General features: G+C 52.1%; 2 protein-coding genes across 8 annotated transcripts; both read left to right on the plus strand.

Moving 5' to 3' along the window:
• Nucleotides 1–4,658: 4,658 nt before the first annotated feature.
• ZNF324 (zinc finger protein 324) lies at nt 4,659–17,122 on the plus strand. Of its 4 annotated transcripts, XM_055145371.1 has the most exons (4): nt 11,428–11,811; nt 13,289–13,415; nt 13,740–13,856; nt 14,461–17,122. In XM_055145371.1, the coding sequence occupies exons 1-4, from the start codon at nt 11,779–11,781 to the stop codon at nt 15,891–15,893; spliced, it is 1,710 nt and encodes a 569-aa protein (XP_055001346.1). In that variant the 5' UTR covers nt 11,428–11,778; the 3' UTR covers nt 15,894–17,122. The 4 variants fall into 4 exon arrangements, with proteins under 4 accessions (XP_055001348.1, XP_055001346.1, XP_055001347.1 ...); XM_055145373.1 differs by lacking the exons at nt 11,428–11,811; nt 13,289–13,415 and adding an exon at nt 4,659–4,779; XM_055145372.1 differs by lacking the exon at nt 13,289–13,415.
• A 141-nt stretch (nt 17,123–17,263) lies between these two features.
• ZNF446 (zinc finger protein 446) lies at nt 17,264–25,522 on the plus strand. 4 transcript variants are annotated; one of them, XM_055145397.1, is made up of 7 exons: nt 17,264–20,424; nt 21,586–21,940; nt 22,011–22,188; nt 22,434–22,528; nt 23,829–23,940; nt 24,103–24,177; nt 24,273–25,522. In XM_055145397.1, exons 2-7 carry the CDS (start codon nt 21,635–21,637, stop codon nt 24,761–24,763), a joined length of 1,257 nt encoding a protein of 418 aa, XP_055001372.1. In that variant the 5' UTR covers nt 17,264–20,424; nt 21,586–21,634; the 3' UTR covers nt 24,764–25,522. The 4 variants fall into 4 exon arrangements, with proteins under 4 accessions (XP_055001372.1, XP_055001371.1, XP_055001374.1 ...); XM_055145396.1 differs by lacking the exon at nt 17,264–20,424 and adding an exon at nt 20,431–20,933; XM_055145398.1 differs by lacking the exon at nt 17,264–20,424 and adding an exon at nt 20,460–20,532.
• Nucleotides 25,523–25,672: the final 150 nt, after the last annotated feature.

The raw sequence follows: 25,672 nt of genomic DNA on the forward strand, positions 1-25,672 counted from the left end.
GGCAGGTCTGGAGGTGGCCCAGGGGTGGCGCACTAGCCCCTTGGAGGCACAGCGGCCAGTCAGTGGCCCTGGGCTATACAGAGGGCACGTAGGCCGGCCCCAGCTGGGTCCCTGGCTCGTGGTGGGAGGCACAGGACACTTTAGTCACTGTACCTATCTGGGGGGAGGGGGGGACTGGCCTAGATCCTCTGAGGGTGGGCAGGAGACCTGCCCTGGCAGTTGCTGTGTTCCCTGGGGCTCAAGCAGGGTGTGCTATGCGACAGGCGCCCACCATTCCGAGGCGACCCTGTGACACCAGCAGGAAGGAGGAGCGCTTTGTTCTGTGGTGGTCTTGGCACACTCCAGGCCCCTGACTCAGGTTCCTGCATTCAACCTGCTAGACACCAGACATCATCTGGGCACTGCCCACAGTTTGCAGGACCTTGCTGCAGCTTTCTCATCTTCCTTGAGGTTCATTGTCCATGCAGGGAGGTAGAAACCACTGCACCACTCCAGGTTCCTTCAGCTTTTCTGGCCCGTCCTCCATGTTTTCTTTTGTTTTTCCTTTTGGGTGTGCCAGGAGGTGAACCAAGAGCTTTATACAGGCGTAGTGAGTGCTCTGTCACTGAACCACATCCTTGCCCTGCCCTTTCTTTCTCTGTATGGCAGCCTACAGGGAGAAGGGCTCATGGGCACTTCTTCTGGAAGCCTTCCTGGACAGTTGGTGGCCACTATCAGCACAAACCTAAACAGGGATTCTGGGGCCTCCTACCTCTCTTCACTGAGGGGTGGTGCTATGTGTTGGGTATGGGCATTCAGCATTTTTCCAGAGAGAAATGCTTGTATGTATGGGGCTGAAGGTGTCTGTTAGATTTGTTTATGTGTGTTCTCAATGGCTGACATACAGTGAGTACCAAACATCTGGGGAGTGACAGTGTTGCCAAGGGTTGAGAGGAGTCCTGGGAATGGCTGCTGAGACCTTGGGTGGTCCGCTGCCTGCCTGCCCAAGCTGGTCAGAGGAGTCCTGCCAGTACAATCTGCAGCTTCCAGGAGAGGAGAGAAGGAACTTAAGGGAATTGGATGGAGTGCCTTCATAGGCCAGTCCTTGGTTCATGCCTGGTTTTCATGTCACCCACAAGGCCCAGGAAAGTGGCAGAACACTGGGCAGACAAAACCCAGCCCCACAGGGAGGGGACCTGTTTGGGCAGCAGCTGAGGTGGCCTCTGTCTTCACTCTCTCTGCCAACCTCAGCATATTGCCACCACTATGGTTGATTCTCTTGTACTTCTGCAGGTCAGAAGTTTTGAAGTAGTTTCACCAGGCAAAGACTGAGATGTCCACAGGACGTTCTTCTGGAGCTTCTCATGAATTCACGCCCTTAGTGTTCTTCTTCCTCTGTCTTCAAATCTCTGATGCTCCTCCTTTCCTGCTTCATTCCAGGGCACTGTGACTCCACTAGACCTGCTAAGAAATCCAGGACAGTTGCCCTAGCTTCACCTCCTTGATCACAAGAATTAAGTTCATTTTTCTATGTAAGATCCAGGGAGGAGCTGGATCTTTGGAATCTGTGGATATTACTCAGGTGTTAGAGCATCTTAGCTAGCCCCCTCACTCCCCCCCTTCTCCACCCCAGGAGAATAACAGAATAACAGGTTAAGACTTGGCAGGGATGGAGTCAGAGATTGGAAAGAGGCTACTTGGAAGAAAGACCTTAGAGCTCTCTTCAAAGATGCTCAGGGAAAATAAGAGCTGACACTGAGCCAGAGGGGCCTGGGGCATCGAAGTGGTGGCTGAAGGCAGTGAGCAGGAATGACCCCATTTACTCCCTGCCCTGCTCTGTCCCCCCTAGAGCTGGCAGGAAAGTGTTCTCTCTCTCTCTCTCTCTCTCTCTCTCTCTCTCTCTCTCTCTCTCTCTCTCTCTCTCTCTCTCTCTCTCTCTCTCCTCTCAGTGGGGAGCTAAAGTCCTCACTCTGCCATAAAATGCCTCTGATGAGAGTCCAGGGTTGGTGAGCATCTCTATTTGCTGATTACTACTTTGGGTTTATCCATCAACTTCCCATAAACAAAGAGAGTCACAGGGGACTGCTCATCCTACCCAGCCATTCTGTGACGACCTGGAACTTTTCCCTTCCCAGTTTTGCCTCACCCTACTCCATCCCTAGCCTCTCCTTACTTGGCTCCAAGCTTGCTCCTCACCCCAGGACTGGTTCTGGTGAGTACTCAGAGGGAGTCAAAGACTGCCGTAGCACCAGATAGGCCTTGATCAACTTGGTTTTGTTTGCCTTGCTGTAAAATGGGCAACAATAAACATCCTTACTTGCAGGGATAACTTGTGCAGCAGTATTTATTGAACACCTGCTATGGAGCAAACGGGGATCGCATATGGCAGAGGCTGAACAGAGGGTTCATCTTCCTATCCACATTGCTCCCGGGCCCTCCTCTATCTCACCCCTTCCATTGAGTCTGTAAGGGCGTCTGTCAGGTGCTCCATTCCCCAGGGTCAAAGAGGAGAGGGACAGGATAATGCTTGCCTTGAGTCCTGTCTGTGGAAACCCATAATCGAATCCCCGAGCACCGCCAGAGACCACTCCAGCGTACAGAGCCAGGCATTCAGCCAGCCTGAATCCCGCCTGACACAAATAAATAATTAAGTTCTAATTGGACCTTCCCCGACTTTCCCTTCTACTGCCAGGGTCCTTCCAACTGTTCACTGAATTTGAGCAGGGTCGCTTTTGAGCCTCTGTAAGTGGACCTAACTTGAGCCTCTATAAGTGGGCCAAGACTCCGCTCCGGACATCCTACGTGATGCAGACCTACGGGGCCGCCTTTCAAAGAGCGGAAAGGCAAGACCCTCCTCGGCGCCCTCCACGCCCTCCCCAAGTTCTGCGCCAGATTCAGCCCAAACCCACTAGAGAAGCCCCGCCCCCTCCAGCGCCGCGCGCCCGGACACGCCCCCTTCTCATGCAGTCTGGACACCCTTTTCCGGGCCTTCCCTCGCTTCACCAAAACGAGCGCCGGGCGAGATCATGTGACCACGCGCCCCGCATCACGCCCTCTGTGGCCTAGACAGCAAGCTTGAAGGAAGCGTGGAGATTACGTCCAGTCCCCTGATTCGTGAGGGCAGGACAGGGGAGGGTTTTCCTGCGACACCGGCGGCACCGTCTGCGGCCGTGAGTGGGCGGGGCGAACGACGGGGGCGTGGCCGGCTCTGGAGGCCCCGCCCCGAGAAATGCTGTGAACCTCTCCTGGCTCCCACCCACCACGCAAACTGGAACCTACCGCAGTGGCTCTACCTTTCTGAAGCCTCTGTCGCGGTGCAATGGCCCCCACGGCCGCTTCCGTCTCCCGAGTTCCGAGGCACGTCGTAAGCGGTGGGGTCATCGGTTGGCGGGCTGGCGCGGCCCCTCCTGCCCGTGGTTTCCGTGGCGGAGGAGGTGTAGGTTAGAGGAAGAGCACCAGAATCCTCCCCGGCGGACACAGGTTCGAGTGCCCGACAGAATGCGGACTTGGGACCCGCGGGCGGTTTCGAACTATGGGTTCGAAAAGGTTCGAACGAGGCTGGGTTTGGGGCTCCATTGTAGACCTGGGGGGGTTTCCTGGTCAGGACCAGGGCAGGATGGGATGATGGGTGTTCTTTGCGGTGGCAGCCAGGGAACACAATGTGCAGGGAGGGACACCATATGCAGCGGGGTGAGCTGCTGAGATTTGTACTGGAGTTGAAGAGATGCATCATGCATAGATTTGAAAGTGTGTGCTAGGGCTGAAGCCATAGTACATGGGGTCAGGAGCTTGTCTTGCGTGCAGCCACCCAGGTTCAATCCCTGGAATTGAATAGGGTCCTGCGAACCCTGCCCGGAGTAATTGCTGAATGTGTCCCACTCCCCCCAAAATATGTGTTCGTGGGTAGGAGGGTCAACTGGAAGGGCCTGCAAACCAGGTGACTACTTTCTCCAAGAGAGCGAGTGACTTGGGTCTGGTTGTAGAGAGGTCATCAAGGGTTCCCAGCATGAATTAGGTTTGTGTCTACCTTGGTGTTCACATAGCTGCAGTGGATACATGCAGAATCCAGCACTTACATGAGACTGAGACATGCCCTTTAACACTCTGGCTCTTCAGTGATCTGCTTAGGGGAGGTTCTTAAGAGGTGAGGAGTTTGTGGGTGTGAGTGGGGTATGGAGATTGGATTTCAAAGGGAAAGATGAGGGGCTGGAGCGATAGCACATCGGGTAGGGCTTTTGCCTTGCACGCAGCCGACCCGGGTTCAAATCCCAGCATCCCATATGGTCCCCTGAGCACTGCCAAGAGTAATTCCTGAGTGCAGAGCCAGGAGTAACCCCTGTGCATCGCCAGGTGTGACCCAAAAAGAAAAAAAAAAAACAAAGGGAAAGATGAGGGCTGGGACAATAGTATGGCGGGTGGGATGCTTACCTTGCACGAGGCTGACCTGGGTTAGATTCATGGCATCCCATATAATCTCCCAGCTCTGCCAGGATTCCTGAGTGCAGAGCCAGGAGTGACCCCTGAGCACTGCCAGGTGTGGCCCCCAAAAGTAAATTTTTTAAAAAAGAAAAGTTGATGTCAGTGAAAGATATGGTAGGGCCTTGAGACACAGGTTAGGACCCTGGATGTGTCCTTCTGCTCCATATTTTGCTTGACTTTTCTGTCCACTGTTGATCCAAGGTGCAGTTGAAATCTGAGGATGTGGCTGTGCATTTTTCCCTGGAGGAGTGGACGCTTCTTAATTTGACCCAGAGGAGGCTCTACTAAGGTGTGATGCTGGAGAACTTGTAGGGTCCCTGGGTAAGTTTCTCACCCTCTCCCACAGCAAACTGAAGCTTTCCTTCTCAGGGAGCTCACCATGGAGGCTACCTCCTACTCAGGCCCCTGTTCTTGGTGCAATGAATCTGAAAACCCCTCTTCCCTTCCTTCTCTGAGCAACCCACTTGTAGCCTCAACACCCACTGCCTTACAGAATATATTTGGGATCCAGGTATTCAATTTGGACCAGGAAGATAGCTCAAAGGGCTAAAGTACATGCCTTCATGCAGGATGCCTGGGCTTGCATTCGAGCCTCCTGACACCCCATGTTTCCCCAAGCACCTAAGCAACCGAGCACTCCCCAATACGCATACAGACACAAACCTCCAAATGTTTGGCCTGAGCATGGTTTCTTTGCAACTGCCCATCCCAAATTCCATGCCCAGCATCCCATATGGTCCCCCGAGCACCGCCAGGAGTAATTCCTGAGTGCATGAGCCAGGAGGAACCCCCTGAACATCTCTGGGTGTGACCCAAAAAGAAAAAAAAAACAAAAAATTGATTGGTTGTTTAATAAATCCCATCTAGCTCTACCTCTGTCTGGTACTGGCACTTTGCCAAAGCCTCAGCTCTCTGTGCTCCAGAATTTGCTTTCACCTCATAAAAGAAGTTTGGTGGCCCGGGGCTGGAGTGATAGCACAGTGGGTAGGGCGTTTGCCTTGCACATGGCCAACCCAGGTTCGATTCCCAGCATCCCAATGGTCCTCTGAGCACTGCCAGGAGTAATTCTTGAATGCAGAGCCAGGAGTAACCCCTGTGCAATGCCGGGTGTGACCCAAAAAGATAAATAAATAAATAAATAAATAAATAAAAATATATTAAAAAAAAGAAATTTGGTGGTCCTCTCGGGTCTGGCTTAAATGGTGAGTTGAGATCAGTAGATCAGTTTCAGAGTATTGCTTTCTTCAGTCATATCTTTTATTTATTTTTTTGTGTTAATGACTACTTTTATTTTTAATTATGGTTTTAAATTCATTTTGAGATTTCGAGTTGTACTGAGGGAGGCCACAGATTTTGGTATTTTTTCTAAGGAAGTATGGATAGAAAGATTGAGACAGAAAAATCAAGGCATTGCAATAAAGATTGGAAAAAGTAAGGTGTCAATTATTACCAACAGTCAACATTTTTCTCGGAGTTCTAGAGAATAAAATCAAGATGGAAAAGGAATGGGTTTATATATACTAGAATGTGACCAAATCATCATACATCATGATGCTTAAAATTCTGAGTCCATCTATCTTTGTTGAAGGCGTGCAGCTGGCCTTCGGACACGCGGTGCAGCTCTGTGACTTTCTCAAAGAACAAGGCAGGCCCACTTCACAGCTCAGTCAGCTGCCTGTAACGCCGCCCAGCTGCCGACTCCGACCCAGCCTCCCAATCATTTTTCCTTTTTTTTTGGCTTTTTGGATCGCACCCAGCAATGCTCAGGGGTTACTCCTGGCTCTGCACTCAGAAATTACTCCTGGTGGTGCTTGGGGAACCATATGGGATGCCAGGGATTGAACCCGGGTCGACCGCATGCAAGGCAAACGCCCTACCCGCTGTACTATCCGCTGGCCCCCCAGTCATATCTTTTAATCCACGACCATGGGGTGGCTTTTGATTCATTTAGCTCTTTTTCTTTTTTTTTTTTTTAGTGGTGTTACATAGTTTTCAGTGTAAAGGGCTAAATTTATTCCAAAATATGATTTTGTTTGTGGGCCACATCTGGTGGTGTTCAGGGGCTTCTCCTGGCTCAGTGCTGAAAGTCATTTCCAGCAGTGCCCAGAAGACCATGTGATATTTTGGGTTGATCCCAGGCCTTCTACATGGACGGCTTGTACTCTTTTTTTTTTTTTTTTCAATTTTGGTGGGTTTTGTTTTGTTTTTTGGGCAGCACCCACTAGACCTCAGAATTTACTCCTGGTTCTGCACTCAGGGATCACTCCTGGCAGGGCTCGGGACCATATGAGAACTGGGGATCAAACCTGAGTGGGCTATGTGCGAAGCAAAGTTACACATGCCCACTGTTCTCTCTCCAGCCCTAAATGCTTTAAATGTACAGAGGTTTCATTTCTTTACTTTTTTTTTTTTCTTTTTGAGTTACACCCAGTGATGCACAAGGTGCATACCTGAAACCAAGGTATTGTCTCAGCCCTACTCACAAAGACCAGGACTCCACCTAGAATGTGCTCTACTAATCAGAGTCATGTTTACCATGCTGGGCTGCCAGGTTGCTTCCTCCAATTGGATAACCAAACATGATCTTGAAGGTATCAAACGTAGAAATACAGTCAAAGCAGTAGTAAGCCAATGTTTTGTTTTGTTTTGTTTGCTTTTTGGGTCACACCCGGCAATGCACAGGGGTTACTTCTGGCTTTGCACTCAGGAATTACTCCTGGCGGTGCTCAGGGGACCATATGGGATGCCAGGGATTGAATCCGGGTCGGCCGCATGCAAGGCAAACGCCCTACCCACTGTACTATCACTCCGGCCTCAGTAGTAAGCCAATGTTAACCCATTCTGTCACAGATGTCATCATGGCAATAAAGAAGAAAACTGAGTATTAGAAAATAAAAAGAAGGGGCTGGAGTGATAGCACAGCAGTTAGGGTGTTTGCTTTGCACGTGGCTGACCTGGGTTCATTCCCAGTATCCGATATAGTTTCTCCAAACACTGCTAGAAGTGATTCCTGAGTGGATGAGTGAGGAGTAATTCCTGTGCATCACTGGATGTAACCCGAAAAGCAATATATATGGAGAGAGAGAGGATTATTAGTGCTTGATGGAATTGGGTGTACCTTAGGGACTGTTCTGGGACTAGCTCAGTAAACCTAAGCTCCCTTCCAGAGGAACAAGGACAACCCAGTTGTTACCCAACAAGTGTGAGGAGGCCTCTGAGCACTATTGCACCCAGCTCCAAGCAGCAGCAGGACATCGCACCTGCCTGAAGATCCTGACTGAAGTGCAGCAGTTTGGGGAAAGCCTTTCTGAAGGCCTTTTCCCTGCTTTACCACTGATAGCTCATTCTGAAGAGAGACCTCTCAGTTGCCTAAAAGGTGGAAATGCTCCCAAGGGGAAGTTAGTTTGTGATAGTCACTGGAAACTTCACACAACAGACACATCCCATGTGTGTAGTGACTATGGAAAGACCTTTATAGCCATCTAAAATGAGGAAGCACCAGAAGGTCCATGCAGGCCTTTCAAGTGTGATGAGTGTAAGAAAATCTTTAACTACAAAGAGGCACTTATTTTGCACCAGCGGATTCACACAGGAGAGAGGCCTTATAAGTGCACTGAACGTGGCAAAGTCTTAAGGTGTTTTGTTGACTCTCATTCAGCATTGGAAAGTTCACTGTGGAGAAAGGCCCTATGAATGCAGAGAGTGTGGAAACTTCTTTAAATACTTCATTCTTCACTATAGGATTCAAACTGGAGTAAGGCCTTGTGAAGCAAGGCCTTCCCAAGCAATATGGGAAACCTTACATGACTCGTTCTGGTCTCTCCACCCTGGAAAGTGCATACTGGAGAAGACCCTACAAGTGCAACCTGTACTGGAAAGCCATTAGGTACTACTGCAACTACACCAGCAGTTCCACAGTGAGGAGAGAGCCTCGAATGTACAGAGTTGCGGGAGATCCTTCAAATCCAGTTCTCTCCTCCTTCAGCATAAGAAAATCCACACTGACAAAAGGCCTTAGAGAGCCATGGGTGTGTGAAAGTCTTTGGCCACCGCTGGCACATTGTTCAGCATGAAATCTCTCCATCCTGAAATTGGATTGAGAGACACCAATCCGAGTAGACCCAGCACCTACCCTCAAATGTGCCATGCATTTGGGAACTATGTACTCTCTGATCTGCCCGGGACTGTCGACATTTTTGGCAGAACTGTCCCCGCTCTGACCCAGCACATACCTATGGTGTCTATTCACCCCTGCGGGCTTAGGGGTGATATACCTCCATTTACTTCCTCTTTCTTTTTTGGGGTGGACACACCTGGCGGTGCTGAGGACTGAATCCTGGCTCTGTGCACAGGGGTCACTCCTGGCAGTAGTAGGGGAACCACATGGGGTGCAAGATTGAACCCAGGTTGGCCACATGGAAAGCAAGTAGCCTACCTGCTATACTATCTCTCTAGACCCTCTCTCTTTTGGGGGATTAAACCTAGTGGTACTCAGGACTGACTCTTGGTTTTATGCTTAGGGATCACTCCTGGCACTTTGGGGACTATGTGGGGTGCCAGGGATCAAACCTGAGTTTGCCATGTATAAGGCAAGGGCCAAGTGCCCTACCCATTGCCCTATTGCTCTGTCCCTTTATCTAGTCTTTCTTTTTTCTCTGCTTTTTGGGTCAGACCCAGTGATACACAGGGATACTTCTAGTTCTACACTCAGGAATTACTCCTGTGGTGTTTAGGGGACCATATGGGATGCTGGGGGTCAATCCTGGGTCGCCCATGTGCAAGGCAAACCCTCTCCTTGCTTTACTATCAGTCTGGTTCTCTTGTATTTACTCTTTTCGAAAGAGAATTATGGGCAGTGAATAGTATAGGTGTGAACTTGATGTAACTCTGACCAAGAATTCTATCTGGGAGGCCAGAACGATAATACAGTGGGTAGGGCGCTTGCCTTGCACACGACTGACCCAGGTTTGATCCGCGGCATCCCATATGGTCCTCTAGCACTGCCAGGAGTAATTCCTCAGTGCAGAGCCAGGAATAACCCCTGAGCATCGCTGGGTGTGACCCCAAAAAAGAGCAAGAAAAAAAAGAATTATATCTGGGTGAGCACTGTCTAGTAGGAACTTCCAGGGAATGTTAAGCATTTTTTTCTCTTTTTTTCCCTTTTTGGGTCATACCAGGCATTTGCTGGCTCTGCACTCAGGAATTACTCCTGGTGGTACTTGGGGGACCACATGGGATGCCGGGGATCGAACTCAAGTGGGCCACATGTATGGCAAACACCCGACCCACTGTACTATCACTGACTCAGGTTAAGCATTTTCATGAATATTGTTGATTTATAATGGACATATCCAACTCTGAAACTGACTGCCTCACACAATTCTGGAACACACAGTAATAAAGGCTATATTGTGTTTGTCACCTTTAATATTGGCAATCCTAATCCATGTGTATCAAGGGATAGAGCAGAGGCCCCTTCCAGCTGTCTGCCATTGAACTAATCCACCAGCTCCACTGAAATTCCATGGGTTCATAGGGTTGCCAAGAAAGGCTGGTGAGTCTCTTGAGGAGTGAATAGCCACCAATTCTGGTCTTCTCGTCTTGTTACCATCTCCAATATGCCTCAGCCTCCACCTCTCGCATATGATCAACCCTGGTTCAATCCCCAGTACTCTACTCAGGTATTATGCCTGAGCACAGAGCCAGGAGTAGCCCCTCAGCACTAGGGGTGGAGCCCATGCCCCACCATTACTAAAACAACGATTTTAAAGTGGGTTCATAGCAAAACTGAATCTTGGCTGCTGTCATCCAAAGCAGTTGCGTCCCTGTGGCAGTCCTGCGGTTTTTCTTTTTCACAATCTGGCCCCTTCTGATCCCAATTCTTTCCAGTTTTGAAAGGACTGGGGCTGCCTATGGTTCCCCTGGTCCTAGGGTGAAATCTGAAAAAATCCAGTCTTAAGGTGTTGGCCAGACCTCAGACCCTTCCTTCTTTCATCTGCCCACTCACCAAGATAACCAAGATAAAGTTGTTGCAGTCCCTGTCAGCACCACCACCAGCCTATCTCCTCAGCAACTTTAACTATTCTAATTGCCATTCCAGGAATAATGTTCTCAGGTATTGAGTTTATTTAATTCTGGGCTTTACAGTTGTTTTTAACCTATCAACATACTAAAAATATACCACACATGGCCTGCAGCTAAGTCCTAGATATAGATTGTGTTTATTGTTTGTTTGTTTGTGGACCACACCTGGTGATGCTCAGGGGTTACTCCTGGCTAAGGAATCACTCCTGGCAGTGCTCGGAGGACTATATAGGTCAGTCGCGTGCAAGGCAAGCACCCCACCATTTGTACTATCTCCGTGCCCTTTTCCTGATCCTGCTTCATTTGTTGAAAACCCTGAGGTAGATTGGGAGACTTGGCCAGGACACAGGGAATCAATGGTGTGACCTGAGGGCAAAATAGCATTACCCTGATAACCTGTGGGAAAGTATCAGCATCATTCAGTGTGTCAAGGAAAACAAATGGTTCGGGGAAGTCTCAGAGAACAGTTTCAGCTTTAAGGGTTAAGCTGGGGGTTTGCAAATCTTGGATTGCAAAACTGATCATTACCCCTTGACCATCCTAGGGCCCACAGTTACCCTGAGAGAGGTATAGCTGGAATTGGAACCTGGGCTCAAGGCACAAGCTCTTCTCCTCTCAGCCCAACCTCCTGTAAATTTTGTTCTTCGGTTCATCTCACTGGGGTCCCCTCCATTTTTCCAACAACCACGTTTAGTCTAGATTTCCCGGGCAGGAAGTCATACGCAACGATTGACCACCGGACTCGGTTTCCCAGCGTCCCTCCCGGCGATGCTCAGGCGCTGCCCTGGAGACGGGGGCGGGGCGGGACGCGCACTATCCATAGGGTTCTGCGCGTGCGTCTGCTGTGCTCTTGGCCAATGAGCTCCCACGAGGGCTGGACTTCCGGGTCCGGAGCGGAGTCGGGGGCGTCAGAGCCTTGTGGTCACTCTTCTTGTCTCGATGCTTTCCGGAGCTGAACCGAGGGTCGTGAGGGAGCCGGGAGCGGAGAAGCTGCTTCCCGCGCGTGCGCCGCAGCTGTCCAGCCCGCCATACGGCCTCTCGTTCCCCAGTCTCTTCGGTGCGTCGGCGGCGGGCCGGGGGGGCCACAGGCGGCCTTCGAGGCCACGTGCAAGGTGGTGGCCCCTCAGGCGGCGCCCTGGGCTTCTGCGTACTTGAGGGCTCGGGACCCTGAGGCCCAGGGCCAGGAGGGCGCCAGGGGGGCTGATCCTTTCCGCGCCTCCACAGCGGAAGGTGCGAATGGCGGTGGCCATGTCGATCAACCTGGCCCCGGTGAGTAGATGCGGCTCTGGGACCGCGCACCCAGGTCCTTTCCCCACGGACTCGGAAAACGCAAAGGGTTAGGCTTCCTAAACCGCCCCTTTCCCGGGGCCGCGGGGGCCCAGGACAGTGCAGCGTGCACGCGTGAGAACCCCAGCTCGTGTGAAGTCTGGGGGGAAATGACAGCGGCAGGGACCCTTCTGTGCACAAGCTCGGAGGGGGTTAGCCAAATTTAGTGCTTCTTGTGGGGAGACGTGTGCCTCAAGTAGCAGGCCAGGATGCAGAGACTGTCCCCAGCCAGACTGGAGCGGCGGTTTTGGGAAATACTCATCCCATCTTCTGCTTCCAGGAGGTGCGGGAATTTGAAGGGAAATTGAACTTAGGCGAGGACTCAGGCCCTGATTTCCAGAATGGAAGCATAACTTCATATGCATTTGTAGTTGAACAAATTGTAATTTGGGAAGGCAGGACAACTGGGGGAAGCTTGGGCCTAAGTCTCACAGAAGAAATGTTTTACAGATGGTTAAAGCAGAAGTAAAGACCATTCAGAATGATATTTTGTGTTATTTTAAAATTACATCGTTGGCAGCGGGTAGGGCGTTTGCCTTGCACGCAGCCGACCCGGGTTCGATTCCCAGCATCCCATATGGTCCCCTGAGCACCGCCAGGAGTGATTCCTGAGTGCAGAGCCAGGAGTAACCCCTGTGCATCGCCAGGTGTGACCCAAAAAAAGCAAAAAAAAAAAAAAAAAAAAATTACATCGTTGGGCTGGAGTGATAGCACAGCGGGCAGGGTGTTTGTCTTGCACAAGGCCGACCCGGGTTCGATTCCCAGCATCCCATAGGGTCCCCCAAGCACCGCCAAGACTAATTCCTGAGTGCAGAGCCAAGAGTAACCCCTATGCATCGCCGAGTGTAACCCAAAAAGAAAAAAAAAATTACAGCGTTATTTTATTTATTTATTTTTGCTTTTTTGGGGGGAGGGGGTTCACACCTGGCAATGCACAGGGGTTACTCCTGGCTCATGCACTCAGAAATTACTCTGCCGGTGCTCGGAGGACCATATGGGATGCTGGGAATCGAACCCGGGTTGGCCGCGTGCAAGGCAAACGCCCTACCCGCTGTGCTATCGCTCCAGCGATATTTTACAGCGTTATTTTAAAGTTATGTTTTTTGTTATTTTAAAATTCATTGATAAAAAGAACTTTATTCAAGCATACCCTTTACGAGGAAATAACTATTTTGTGAACGGCTTAGGAGCTGGGGAGATGCTCAACAGGGCTAGGGTGGGTGCTTCATATGTTTATCCCTGAGTTCATCCCTGGCACCCCAGCAGAGCCTGGGGTACCTAAGTATCAAACCCTAAGTAGTCCCTAATCCCCTTCCCCAGCACCACAGGTTACATTTACTAAACCTCCCTCCCCAGAAAAACAAAACAACAGACAAACTCTGGCTTAGAGCATGTCCCTCTTCCTTGGCTGCTGTTGCAGGGCCTGATGGCCTTTGAGGACGTGGCTGTGTACTTCTCCAGGGAGGAGTGGGGGCTCCTGGATGCAACCCAGAGGGCCTTGTACCGCCAGGTGATGCTGGAGAACTTCGCACTAGTGGCTTCCCTGGGTAAGGCTGTGGGTCCTCTATGGGAAGCTCAGTTGTTGCCAGACTGGGACGCCAACAGCAACTCCTTTCTGATGGTCCTCAAGCAGCCCCCTCCCCACTGATTGTGTGTCTCTCTGGCCATAGTGCCTTTGCACTTGACTCAACTAATAGAATTCTCATGGGAACCATTGAGGTGTTCTTGAAATCTCCACTTGGTGCAATGTCCTGCTTTTCTGGATCGCACTATTCACACCATCCATGTCTGTAAAGCCCTGACTCTTGCCTCGTGTTGGGTGGTCACCCTGAGCAGACACTGGGCCATTCCCTGCTTTTCCTCCTCCACAGGACTTGCTACCTCCAGACCTCATGTGGTTGTTCAGCTCCAGCATGGTGAGGAGCCATGGGTTCTTGGCGGGAGGGATATGGACCCAGCCAGAAACTCCCCAAGAAGGCCAATCCCTGGTGAGTGGGGGCTCAGGGTGGGCTAAGCTGGGGGTTAACCTCTGTCTGACATGCTCTTCTTCCACCAACTCCCTTTCTATGTCTGCCTCCCCCACCCCTACCCCACCCCCGTATTCATCCCCCAGCAGCCTCTCAGACATTCCAGCCTTGGTTGTCCTGGAAAAGGGGAGCTCTGAGGGTACCCCACACATGGTGAGATCTACTCACCATGTCTTTTCTCTGAGTTTAGACTGTTTGACATCTCTTCTTGCTTATCCTGCCTCACCAGTTCATTTGTGGGTCCTTTCCCTCCCTTGTTTTCCATGTTTTGAGTATTTATTGAGTATTTTTAGCCAGGCCTGTTACAGGCACTGGGGCACAGCTTTCACCTGGATACAGAGTTCACAGGAAAGAGTTGTGTAACATCAGCTTGCCACTAGTGTAAAGAGCAAAGGCAAGCTGGGCAGTACCCCAAATTTAGCTACAGGAAGGGTGGCTGCTCCCTGCTTCTCTTCCCAGCCTCCATACCTAGTCCTGGGGGACCCCCTTGGTTTTCATTCAGTTTGCTCTGTTCCCTCCCTCCTAAATAGGATGACTTAGGCATATACTGTTTCTCTGCCTTCAGGGTCACGGCTTATGGTAAAGGACCGAAGTGTTTCTGGAGAAGCAGCACCGTCAAGGACCTTCCCCAGGGGTCTCCCTCGGCCTTTTTCTCCTCAGATCATCCCTGCTGCTAGTGCCAGTGAACGTGGAAAAATCCTGCAGAGTTCGCAGGTCACCTCCCCATCTTGGCAGAGAAAGTCCATGGGAGTGTCAGTTATCTACTGGGAAAAGCTCCTGCTAGGCCCTGACAACAGTGACACCAACATCAGCCTGCGGCTGACTTCCCCTCTGAGGGCTCCTGAAGGGGGCCCACCACAGGGAAAGGTCCTCACAGATTGCTCTGTGTCAGCCAGACTGCCCAGTGTGTTGGAACAACAGAAGCCCCGTGTGCGGGAGTCCGCTGGGAGAACCTTCCCAAGAATCCCAAACTTGGAGGTCAGTCACACTGATGGGGAACCGGGAATAGGTGCAGCCACAACTTGGCATGAGCCTCGGAGACTCTCCACTGGGCAGGAGCCGGCAACCTGGGACAATCTAGGTGAGGTCTTTCAGGCTGGCACTGGCCTCCTTTCAGGGGAGAAGACCTTTGAGTGCAGGGCATGCAGTAAGGTGTTTGTGAAGAGCTCCGACCTGCTCAAGCACCTGCGCACACACACAGGGGAGCGGCCCTATGAGTGTGCACAGTGCGGTAAGGCCTTCAGCCAGACTTCACACCTGACACAGCACCAGCGCATCCACAGTGGCGAGACACCATATACGTGTTCGGCCTGTGGCAAGACCTTCCGCCACAGCTCATCACTAGTGAGGCACCAGCGCATCCACACGGCTGAAAAGGCCTTCCACTGCAGTGAGTGCGGCAAGGCCTTCAGCCACGGCTCCAACCTCAGCCAGCACCGCAAGATCCATGCAGGCGGGCGGCCATATGCCTGTGGTCAGTGTGGCCGCCGTTTCTGTCGAAACTCGCACCTGATTCAGCATGAGCGCACACACACAGGCGAGAAGCCCTATGCTTGCGCGCTCTGTGGTGCAGCTTTCAGCCAGGGCTCCTCACTCTTCAAGCACCAGCGTGTGCACACAGGTGAGAAGCCCTTTGCATGCAAGCAGTGCGGCCGGGCTTTCAGCCACAGCTCCAACCTCACCCAGCACCAGCTGCTGCACACCGGTGAACGGCCCTTCCGCTGTGGGGACTGTGGCAAGGCCTTTGCCAAGGGTGCTGTGCTGCTCAGCCACCGGCGTATCCACACAGGCGAGAAGCCGTTCGTGTGTGGGCAGTGTGGCCGGGCCTTCCGGGAGCGTCCAGCCCTCTTTCATCATCAGAGAATACACACTGGTGAGAAGGCCATGCGGCGGCCCCAGGTCCGCCCTCAGGTCAGGGACAGTATTCAAGGGAAGGAAGCTGGGGCCAGTTCTGCCTCAGAAGTTGGGATTGCAGTCCCAAACCCATGTGAGAACTGAGTTCATCTCTTGTGACTCATTTCCACGGCTAAGTCTCCCATGTTTTCTGAGCACCACACTAGGAGAAGTGCACTGTGCTTCTGCTCATGGCAACAAACAAAATCTGCCATTGTATTCATAACTTCTCTATCCCCACGAGGATACTGTGCAGGAACGTGAGAGGGATGGACTTGGCTATAGGCACTTTGAAAGACTGAGACTTGGCAGTCCACTATTGAAGGTGGCAACACAATGCCGCATCCTGCTTGTCATGACTGGAGGCTGAGGTGAGGAGGATGGAGATGACCCAGGTCTACACAATCTGGCTGCTGTGCTGACACCTCAGTTTCTTTAAGGCTTCCTGGGAACCAGACTCATGGACGAGAAGTGGTAGGGAACATGTACTTGGTGCTTGGGAGAGTAACCGTGCTCTAAACCTAAGCTTCCTTTCTTGAGGCAAGGATGAAAAAGATATAAGCCTACAGAGGGGGTATTTACAGACATTGTGATATGCAGGATCTTCATAAGCGCCAGTAGGTGCCGATTGTAAGGCCCTGTCTGAGCGCCATCAAATTCCTGACACCCCTGGGAAGTACTGCTATGGTTGGCATTCCCACTTCTCAAATGAGGAAAAAGGCACACAGAGGGATACAGCTGACCCAGACCCACACCCCCCCCAACCCCAACATCTGGATTGTCAGCATTCAGCCCTCACATGCTAGTCTGCTAGCTGGGCTGTGAGAACTGGGTAGGGCTTTCCCTGGTTCCTGAACTTGGCAGACCCACCAGAGGTAGAATTGGAGTGTAGGAGTGACAGATCAAGTGTGAAGACTTCTCCAAGGCTCAGTGTTGAATGTATCTTGTTTCCAAAGTCTTGTGTTTTCCAGACAAACAGTGACTGTAATGATTGTTCCATATGACAAGTTGGGGCCGTTTCTGCATGATTTGGTGACTCTTACATTCACCTGTGCTCATCCCTCAGTGGTGACGAGTGTTAGCCTACCTCATGAAACTGAGGCCACCTGTGGTGCCATCCCAGGAGCCCAGACCCTGCCCTGTCCCACTCCAGTCACTCCAGCAGTGGGAACACCACTCCTAAGGAAGTTAAAGCTTGGGATGATTGTACATTGTAAATGTTTGCATAGCACTGGAACTCGTTCCCTCAACCTCTAGTCCCAGCTCCAGAAGACTATTTCAGAGGGTTTAAAGGAGTCTATAGAAGCTCTGATAAAAATTTCCTTTTGAAAACATGTGGAAAGTAATAGCCTGGTACTTAGCACAGTACACACATGACAGTGGGGTGTATCTTTGTCAGAGAATTGAGGGCCCCACAGGGCAGAGCTGCAGCTTGTCTGTGTACTCACAGGCGGGCTCCAGCCACAAGATGCAACAGGGCAGATGGCATGGCCCCTGAAGGCTGATCCTCCCAACCCCCACCTTGTGTTCTAGTCCCACCCTTTCCAGAACTTCACAGCCATCCCCAAACAGACAGTGTATAGGCTGACTTCTACTCCATCCACCCACAGGGCCATGCCCATCTCCCAGGCAGTGCCTCAAGTTTCCTTGAGGATAGGACACCTGATAACTGCCCCCTGTGGATTTCTCTGGTCTTCATATCTTCTCCCAGGATGGCCATTTTTCATGAGGTAGCCTGGAGCTGTCACATGGGCTTACAGGACACAGTTGTGAGTGTAGACAAGCCCCATCCAGACTTGACAGACTTATGGTGAGCCCAAGGGATCACAGCAAATGTATACTCGAGTCACATGCTTTCTCCGCACCTTGAGCGAAGCCATTTGAGCCCAGGATAGCTGAAGTCCCCCTGATCTCTTAAGCTGGGTGTTAACGCCTTTTTCTGTCTCCCCTTCCAGCATTTCCCCCCTCCACTTTATTTAATTTTCTGCTGTGTTTGCTTTGGCTACCTCTCAGTTTGTTCATCCTCTTCAGATATGGCCCAGTACCTGGGACTGGTCAGTGACTTCCATGCTATTCTTTTTAAATGAGTTCCCCCATGCCTTGGTCTCCCACCAACTTTGATTATTTCAGGCTCTGTCCTACTGGGATGCTTCTGGTCTTAACCTGAGTAGACTGACTAAAAGTGACAAGGTGTTCTGTGGGACTGAATACATATGGCTCACTTGCTTCAGAAACCCACAAGTTGGAGCAGAGAGATATATAGCAAGTAAGGCACTTGCCTTACATACGGCCGACCCAGGTTTGATCCCGGCATCCCATATGGTCCCCTCTGCACTACCAGGAGTAATTCCTGTGTGCAGAGCCAGGAGTAGCCCCTGAGCATTGCCAGGTTTGCCCCAAAAGGAAAAAAAAAAAACCCTTAGCATGGTAAAAAGTTTCCACAGTGACTATCTAAAGTGGGAAAGCAAATGGGGAAGGTCATCAATTTGGGGAAAGGCAGATGCACAATGCTGGGATTAGGAGCAAGCAAGTAAACCTTAACTGCTCTATCCTCTAGCCCCACGTGTTTTGGTGCCTGCAAAAAGAATACAGCAGGAAAGGTGCTTGCCTTGCCCATGAGAGACCTGGATTTGATCACAGAACCCATATGGTCCCCTTAGGACAACTAAGTGTAGTCTAAAACCAAAACAAAACACAGTTTTGGGAATTTCACTTAGGAGACGCCACATACTGCCCTTTGCCTCTCAATTTTTTATAAAGGGCAGAGAGATAGTAGACCAGGTAGGGTTCTTGCTTTGCACACAGCTGGCCTGCACCCCAGCTCTGATCCCTTAATGCAGAGCCAGGAGTAAGCCCAAAGCACCACTAGATGTGGCCCAAAAGCCAATACCACTACAAGGGATCTGACAAAGATAGCTGGAGAGCTGGTTGGTTAGATCTTAGAGCCTGAATCTTCCTCATAATGAGCACTTTTTGCAAGAACACCTAAATCCCTCTTCCCCTACAATTCAATCTGGTAACACCACCAGGAAGAGTTGACAGACCCCAATCATAAAGATGTAGCTTTCACAGAATTCAGAAGAAACCAAAGACTGGTGGAATTTTTGTGTTGGGGATACACCTGGCTGTGTTCAGGGCTTACTCCTGGCTCTGTGCTCAAAGCTCAGGACTGTTGAACTCAGATCAATGTGTCTCCGGCCCTGGGGGAAAAAATTATTTTTGGCCACACCTAGCATTGCTCAGGGGTTACTCCTGGCTCTGATCAGGGATCATATGAAATGCCAGGGATGGAACCCATGTCCTAACTGCTGTGTCTGGCTCTGGAATTTTTTTTTTTTTTTTTTTTTTTTTGCTTTTTGGGTCACACCCAGCGATGCTCAGGGGTTACTCCTGGCTTTGCACTCAGGAATTGCTCCTGGCAGTGCTTGGGGGACCATATGGGATGCCGGGGATTGAACCCAGGTCGGCCGTGTGCAAGGCAAACGCACTAGCGGTGCTATCACTCCGGCCCCTGGCCCTGGAATTTTTAATTCTTCTATTGTTTAGGGTTTTATGCCCCAACTGACAGTGCAGCTGGCTGTCACTCCATGCCTAGTTTGAGTGATGTGGTGTTTTAGATACTGTTCCAAACCAGGTCTCTTGCATGCAAAGCATGTGTTCTAGTTCATTTAGTGCTCTAAGGCTGCTGCAATTTGGGATGAAGTTAAGTTCATCCATTTGATGAATGAATGAAAATCTGACCCTGTCTCACTTAAAACCTTTTCTGTTTGGGGCCACACCTGGCAGTGCTCAGGGATCACACCCAGCGGGGCTCGAGGTGCCACTATAGGGATCAAACCAGGGTGGGCAGTGTGCTAGGCAAGCGCCCTACCAGCTGTACTATCACCAGCCCTGATAAAAACAAAAGCTTTATGAAGACGAAAGTCACCTTTAGTTAAAATGTCCAGGTATGTCCCATAAACCTGGACAAAATACCACCTCCTTGTAGTATTGTTATTAAGGCCACGTCTGAGACTGAGTCTTAATCATAATAATAATGGCTACCCACCTGGGTCGAGTCTGTTGTGCGTTCCTCAGAAGTCTAAAGAAGTCGTGCACCCTCCTTGATGGATAATTACCCGGGAAGGACGAGGAAAACCCTGGGGGTCAGGTTTGCCCTTCTGGTTACACCCAGCTTTCTCCTGGGACCTCCTACCTTCCTGTAGGCCAACAACACTACCCAGGCTGCCAAAGCCCACAGGGACAGGCACTGTCTTCTTGGAAACGGATGGTGGCAGCGGAATCCACAGCGATTTCCAAAGGGAGGCCCCAACAGTGAGAACAATCTCAAGATCACTGGGGGCCTTGCACGCGACCAGCCCTGTTCGGTCCCGATTCCTGGCATTCCATACCATCCCCCAGCACCGCCAGGAGTGATTCCCGAGCTTGAACTCTGAGACAAGAGAACACTGAATACTGCCCAGTAGGCCCCCGAGCCGCACCCCCACATCCTCCAAAAAAGAGTGCCGGGGGCGGGGCCCGGGCCGAGTGCCAGGCCTGATTGGCCGGAGGTCACGCTCCTTCCCGGTTGCCAATAGGCATCTGCGTCGTTTTGCGCACGCGCGGCATCCTCGCGCGCCGTCGGTGTCGGCCTCGGGTGAGTAGTCTGGGTCTCGGGTGCGCTGAGAGTCGCCGCTAGTCCGGGGCGGGGACCCCAGCTACACTTCCTGCATGTAACTCTGAAGACGGACCGAGCGCTGCAGCTGTGAGAGGCCCCTGGGAATGAGTGCCCGCTGCCACACACCGCAGTGGCCTCGCTCGCGGTGGCGCACGGGAAACGTAGTCCGAGACGAGAGGGCATGCTCTGGGGATTGGCCGGGGCGGCGTTGCCATGGCAGTGCGCGGGGTGGGTGGGCCCAATGCCGCAAGGCTAGCTGGCCTGTGGGTCTGCGCGTTGTTTTTCCTTGGCGGGAGGCTCCGAGCCTGTCTTCTCTTCGAGAGCGCTCCACACCTCTTGTCTATAACACAGCACCCCCTCTGGAAGACTGCCGCCTCAGGCCCGGCTGGCTAAGCCGACCAGCCCGCGAGGACCCCTGGGCTCCATTGACAGCCCCAGAGAACTGTCTCCCAGTTTTGCTTTGCTTTGTACGCGGCGGGTCCTGAAGTGTGAGTCCCCAGAGTTCCCGGGGTCACCGAGCGCGGTACACCTCCACCCACGCAGCTCCCCCTTTTAGTCGGTGCACACGTGCTGCCGCTCCCTTCCCTCATGCTCTCGCCCTGCCTGTGCGTGTGACTCCTGGTCAATCCTCCCACAGCACTTTCTGAACCCTGGGATGCCCTTGCCCAGCTGTCTAGTCTGACCCACGTGTTTGCAGTTTCTTGAAGCTCCGTGGCATACATTACCTCCCACACAGGTGCAGGTTTCCTTACTTGAGGACTCGGGCAGTACTGAGTCCTCCTGAAGCTTTCTTGGCCTCACCCAATCCCCACCTAAAGGGCTGAGTCGCTCTGCACAATGTCTTCTAGTTCATTCAGTGCTCTCAAGGCTGCTGCAATTTGGGATGAAGTTAAATTCATCTATTTAATGAATGAACGCTAAACTGACCATGTCGCACTTAAAACCTTTTCTGTTTGGGGCCACACCCAGCAGTGCTCAGGGATCACGCCCAGCAGGGCTCGAGGTACCATTATAGGGATCAAACCCACATCGGCAGTGTGCTAGGCAGACACGCCTTACCAGCTATACTGACACCAGCCCTGAAAAAAAACTATACAAAGCTCTGGCCTGTTGGCTTCCAGTCTTACTCCTTTTCTGCAGGTCCCTATTGGAGCTGCGCAGTGCCCCCGGCTCTCCAGAGCCTGCCCTCATGGACCCTGCAGCCAGTCTGGAGGAGCCGGAGGCAGCTCGCCTGCGCTTCCGAGGCTTCTGCTACTGGGATGTAGCTAGTCCCCGAGAGGCCCTGAGCCGGCTCTGGGAGCTGTGCCGCCAGTGGCTGCTGCCTGAGGTGCGCTCCAAGGAGCAGATGTTGGAGCTGCTGGTGCTGGAGCAGTTCCTGAGTGCACTGCCCCCTGAGATCCAGGCCTGGGTGAGGGGGCAGCAGCCAGGCAGCCCTGATATGGCTGCTTCCCTGGTCGAGGGCCTGCAGCAAGAACCTGAGCAGCTGCTGGGTTGGGTGAGTGTGGCTGGTGGCCCTGGAGGGACAAATCCAGAGGCCAGCCCCAGTGACTGGATCTCCCCCTCAGATCACAGCCCATGTGCTGAAACGAGAGATGCTCCCAGCAGCCGAGACTACGGAGGAGCTCTTGGGCAGCCCCTGCCCTTCAGGGACAGGGGAGCCCACTCAGGCAGCCCCTGAGGAGAGGCCTGTTCTATTCCACCACTGTGTGAAGGAAGAGCCCGACACTGATGGGCAGAAGACAGGTGAGGGAATGGCACCAGGGCTGGGGGCCCAGGTAGGAGTGTGGGGTTCCCATGGGAGATGGTACTAGGATGGGATTTCATGCAGGAGGGTGGATGTACTGCCCCAGAGCAGGAAACAGGCCCTCTCCAGGGGTCTCAAGGGCTGCCTTGGGGCAGGTGTAGGATAGGGGGTTGAAGGTTTTTCCTGGTAAGACACAACACTGGCTCTTTCCCTGCTTCTGACCCCTGTGCACCTCCTTTCCTAGTGCCCTGCAGCTCTTCAGCTCCAGCACCATCTCAGGAGAGGCACCTTAGACACCAGAAACTGATGTCGTCTACTTTCCCGGCGCCCAGGATTACGGTGAGCAGCCCTAGGGAGGAGGTGCATGCTGGCCTCATGAGGGAGTAGTTTGTGGCAGGCAGACAGGCAGACTACCACCAGCTAGCTTGTCAGCGCCTTTAACCTGCTCTTTGCTGCCCTGTAGGGCTGCCTGTGGGCCTCCATGCTGGGCCAGGCGCGAAGTGCTGGTCTCTGTTCAGGAGGGAGGCGTGTTGGTTATAGATCAGAAGTTTTGGTTCAGTGGAACTGATCAGGGTTGACTTACTTAGCCCTGAGCTGGGTCTAGGGAAGTGAATCCTTGTATTTATACATATGGGAAAAGGACAAGATTACTGACCTTGATGGTCACGTAGAAGCCTAGTCCCCTCAACAGGCTTGATTGAGAACAAAGATCCCAGGTTTCCCACCAAAACATCTGCTCTCTTCTGCGCCTTCCCTCCAACCCCAGACTGCATCTGACCAGGTACACAAGCTCATCTAAGCCTGTTGTTCCAAGTTCTGGGCTCTTGAATGTGAACTACGGAAGTCTAGTTCACTCTGGGCATTTACAGCTCTCTGGTCAGGAGTTGCCCAGTGGAGAGAGCTGATGAGGATATGCTTTGATTTTTCGCAGTGATTGTGGAGGTAGTTCGCTAGGAGTGGCCCCAAGGCTTCCTGAACACTTTGGGGGACCCTTCCCCATAAAATTAAAAAAGAAAGAAAGCTTCCCCCATCAGACCCTACTCACATTTCCCTGGCTTCCTTCACAGCCAGTGATATGTTTGGAAACAAAGGCAAATGGGAAGGTCACAGCATACAGGTCCTGATGGGCCTGTCACCTTCCTTCCTCTAGACTCACTGCAGCATTTGTCAGGATTATTTTCTCCAATCTTGTGAAGCCCTGAAAGAGGGGAATCTGAGAAATTAGGACAGACCTCATGGCTGGGTCCTTGATATAATTTGTGAAGGTAGCTAGCTGCATAAACGTAGCCCTAGGCCTCAGCTTGCTCTGTAGCAACACAAAAGCGGCTCTCTCCCAACTGTGTCTGTCATCACTGTGACTGCACTGTTGAGTCCTAATAGCTAGACCCCACTAGGGAATAGACTCCGCAAGATAGTGCCCTCTCATTCCTCCTGATGCCCCCTAGGGTCTCCTGGTCTTTTGCTTTCTATGCAGCACTCACTGTTCAAGCCACATCTGTCACATTTGGCCTCCCCCAAATTCTTCCCAGGGGTCCTCAGCTTTAGCCTGCCAGAAAGTGGTTGGGGTGGCTGAGAGGGATGGGTGCTGATCACATCCACCAGGGGAACTGAAGGACAGTCGTCCCTGTCTGCTTCCCAGCACTCGGCTTCCTCTGCAGCCCCAGGCAGGGAGGGCTCAGGTCACCTGCCATCACAGAAGGAGCTGTCCTGGGACATGATGCTGGAGAAGTACGGCACGGTAGTCTCCCTGGGTGAGCCCAGGCCCAGCCCCTCACTACCCCTGTCCTTGTTGGGCTCTTCCGGTGCATCTCATTGTTCACCCCATCTCCCTAATGCCTGCGAGAACCCCACCCGCCTTGCACAAGCCCTGCCCACCCTATGCCAGCATTAGGCCTGATGGGCCCCCATCCCAGCAGGGTTAACAGCCAGAGAGGCTCAGCCAGGGGTGATGCACGAAGGCTCTTTGGGCCAAGGAGACCGCTCCTCCGGTGAGTTTCTCTATGTGGGTGGGACCCCTGTCACCCCAAATACAGGGCGGGGGGCTGGCTGATGTCAGAGCAACCTTGATTTGCTGCCTCCCCAGGAGAGGAGCAGCAAAGCCACCGCAAGGGCTTGGGTCCAGTGGCCTGGGCTGGCCTGTCTGGGACCACTCAGTGCCAGCCTGCACCGCTAGGAGCAGAGCCTGAGTACAGTGGCCCCCTGAGAAAACCATACATATGTGAGCAGTGCGGCCAAGGCTTTGACTGGAAGTCTGTATTCGTTATCCACCTCCGGACCCATGCTTGGGGGCAGAGTGCTTGTGCCCAAACGCAGGCCTCGGGGGCCACTGAGAAGCTGCTGAAGGGTCCCCAGGAGCCTGCTGTGTCTCGCCATCTCCGGTGCACACTCACAGGCCCCAGAAGCTATGCATGTGACGAGTGTGGGCGCAGCTTCAGCTGGAAGTCTCAGTTGGTTATCCACCGGAAGAGCCATACTGGCCAGCGGCGTCACTTCTGTAGTGACTGTGGTTGTGGCTTCGACTGGAAGTCCCAGCTAGTCATTCATAGGAAGAGTCACCGGTCTGAAACCTCATGAGTGGGCAACTGGTGATAGACCTGGAGAGAGTTGTAGGCAGCAGCAGATTTTGGAGTAAATCAGAAGATTTTGGAGTAAATCAGTCCCAGGACGGTCCCCTGCACTGACCCAGTTTCCCCCGCACAAAACCACCTTAGGTGCAAAGAAGCTCACTCTCCTGCCCTCATCTGGAGTGAGACCTGAGTGCAAATTCCACCTCCCACTGGTTAGCTCCGGGATGACATCCTGGGACTATGCCCTGGCACTTTCCTGGTCCTGGGTGGTGTTCAGACTTGTTCCTCTCTACCCTTAGTGAAGTAGTTGGGCCAAGACCTTCCTGTGGCAAGAAAGCAAGCCCAGGAAGCATGGCATGCTGTTGACAATTAGGTAGAGAATTAACTACCCTCTACCTGCCTTTTACGTGTCCAGCAAATTCCACTTTTAAAATAGTATTTTTGCAGAAAAATCCTTATCTCTGATGTTCTGACTTGTGCTGGTCAGCAAACCAGCAGTGCTGCTGCGCTTGCCAGAGCTGGAGTGACAGAGCATCAGCAGCCAGGCTAAGGACCAGTGGTTATAGGACCCACCATTGGCCTTGTCACTTGTCTGCCCACTGCTTGTCTCCTTCAGCTTTTGAGTTCCCTGGTGTGGGTAGGAACCAAGGAGACATCCTGTCCAGTATAAATGGACAAGAGTGGTCTCTCCCTCAATTGTGAACCTGGATTCTGATTCCTATTCCCAAATAAACGCCCTTAAATCACTTTATATCTAGTGGTTACCTGTCATTTCCCACAGTACATTTTGGAATCCAGAAACCCACGTTTGGCTCAGCATGACCATAGGACTATTTTCTTCATGCATGACCAGCACTCAGAGTTCCAGGCAGGACCCACAGGTGAATTTGGCACTCTCATCTCTGTCCTGGACTTC

The sequence above is a fragment of the Sorex araneus genome, chromosome 8, assembly GCF_027595985.1.
Source record: "Sorex araneus isolate mSorAra2 chromosome 8, mSorAra2.pri, whole genome shotgun sequence".
Classification (NCBI taxonomy): Eukaryota; Metazoa; Chordata; class Mammalia; order Eulipotyphla; family Soricidae; genus Sorex; species Sorex araneus.

Coding starts and splice junctions, on each gene's coding strand:
- ZNF446 (XM_055145397.1), top strand. CDS start 21,635: ATGGACCCTGCAGCCAGTCTGGAGGAGCCGGAGGCAGCTCGCCTGCGC. Junction 21,941..22,010: donor CTGAGCAGCTGCTGGGTTGG/GTGAGTGTGGCT, acceptor TCTCCCCCTCAG/ATCACAGCCCATGTGCTGAA. Junction 24,178..24,272: donor CCAAGGAGACCGCTCCTCCG/GTGAGTTTCTCT, acceptor CTGCCTCCCCAG/GAGAGGAGCAGCAAAGCCAC.
- ZNF324 (XM_055145371.1), top strand. CDS start 11,779: ATGGCGGTGGCCATGTCGATCAACCTGGCCCCG. Junction 13,416..13,739: donor CGCACTAGTGGCTTCCCTGG/GTAAGGCTGTGG, acceptor CCTCCTCCACAG/GACTTGCTACCTCCAGACCT. Junction 13,857..14,460: donor CCCAAGAAGGCCAATCCCTG/GTGAGTGGGGGC, acceptor CTCTGCCTTCAG/GGTCACGGCTTATGGTAAAG.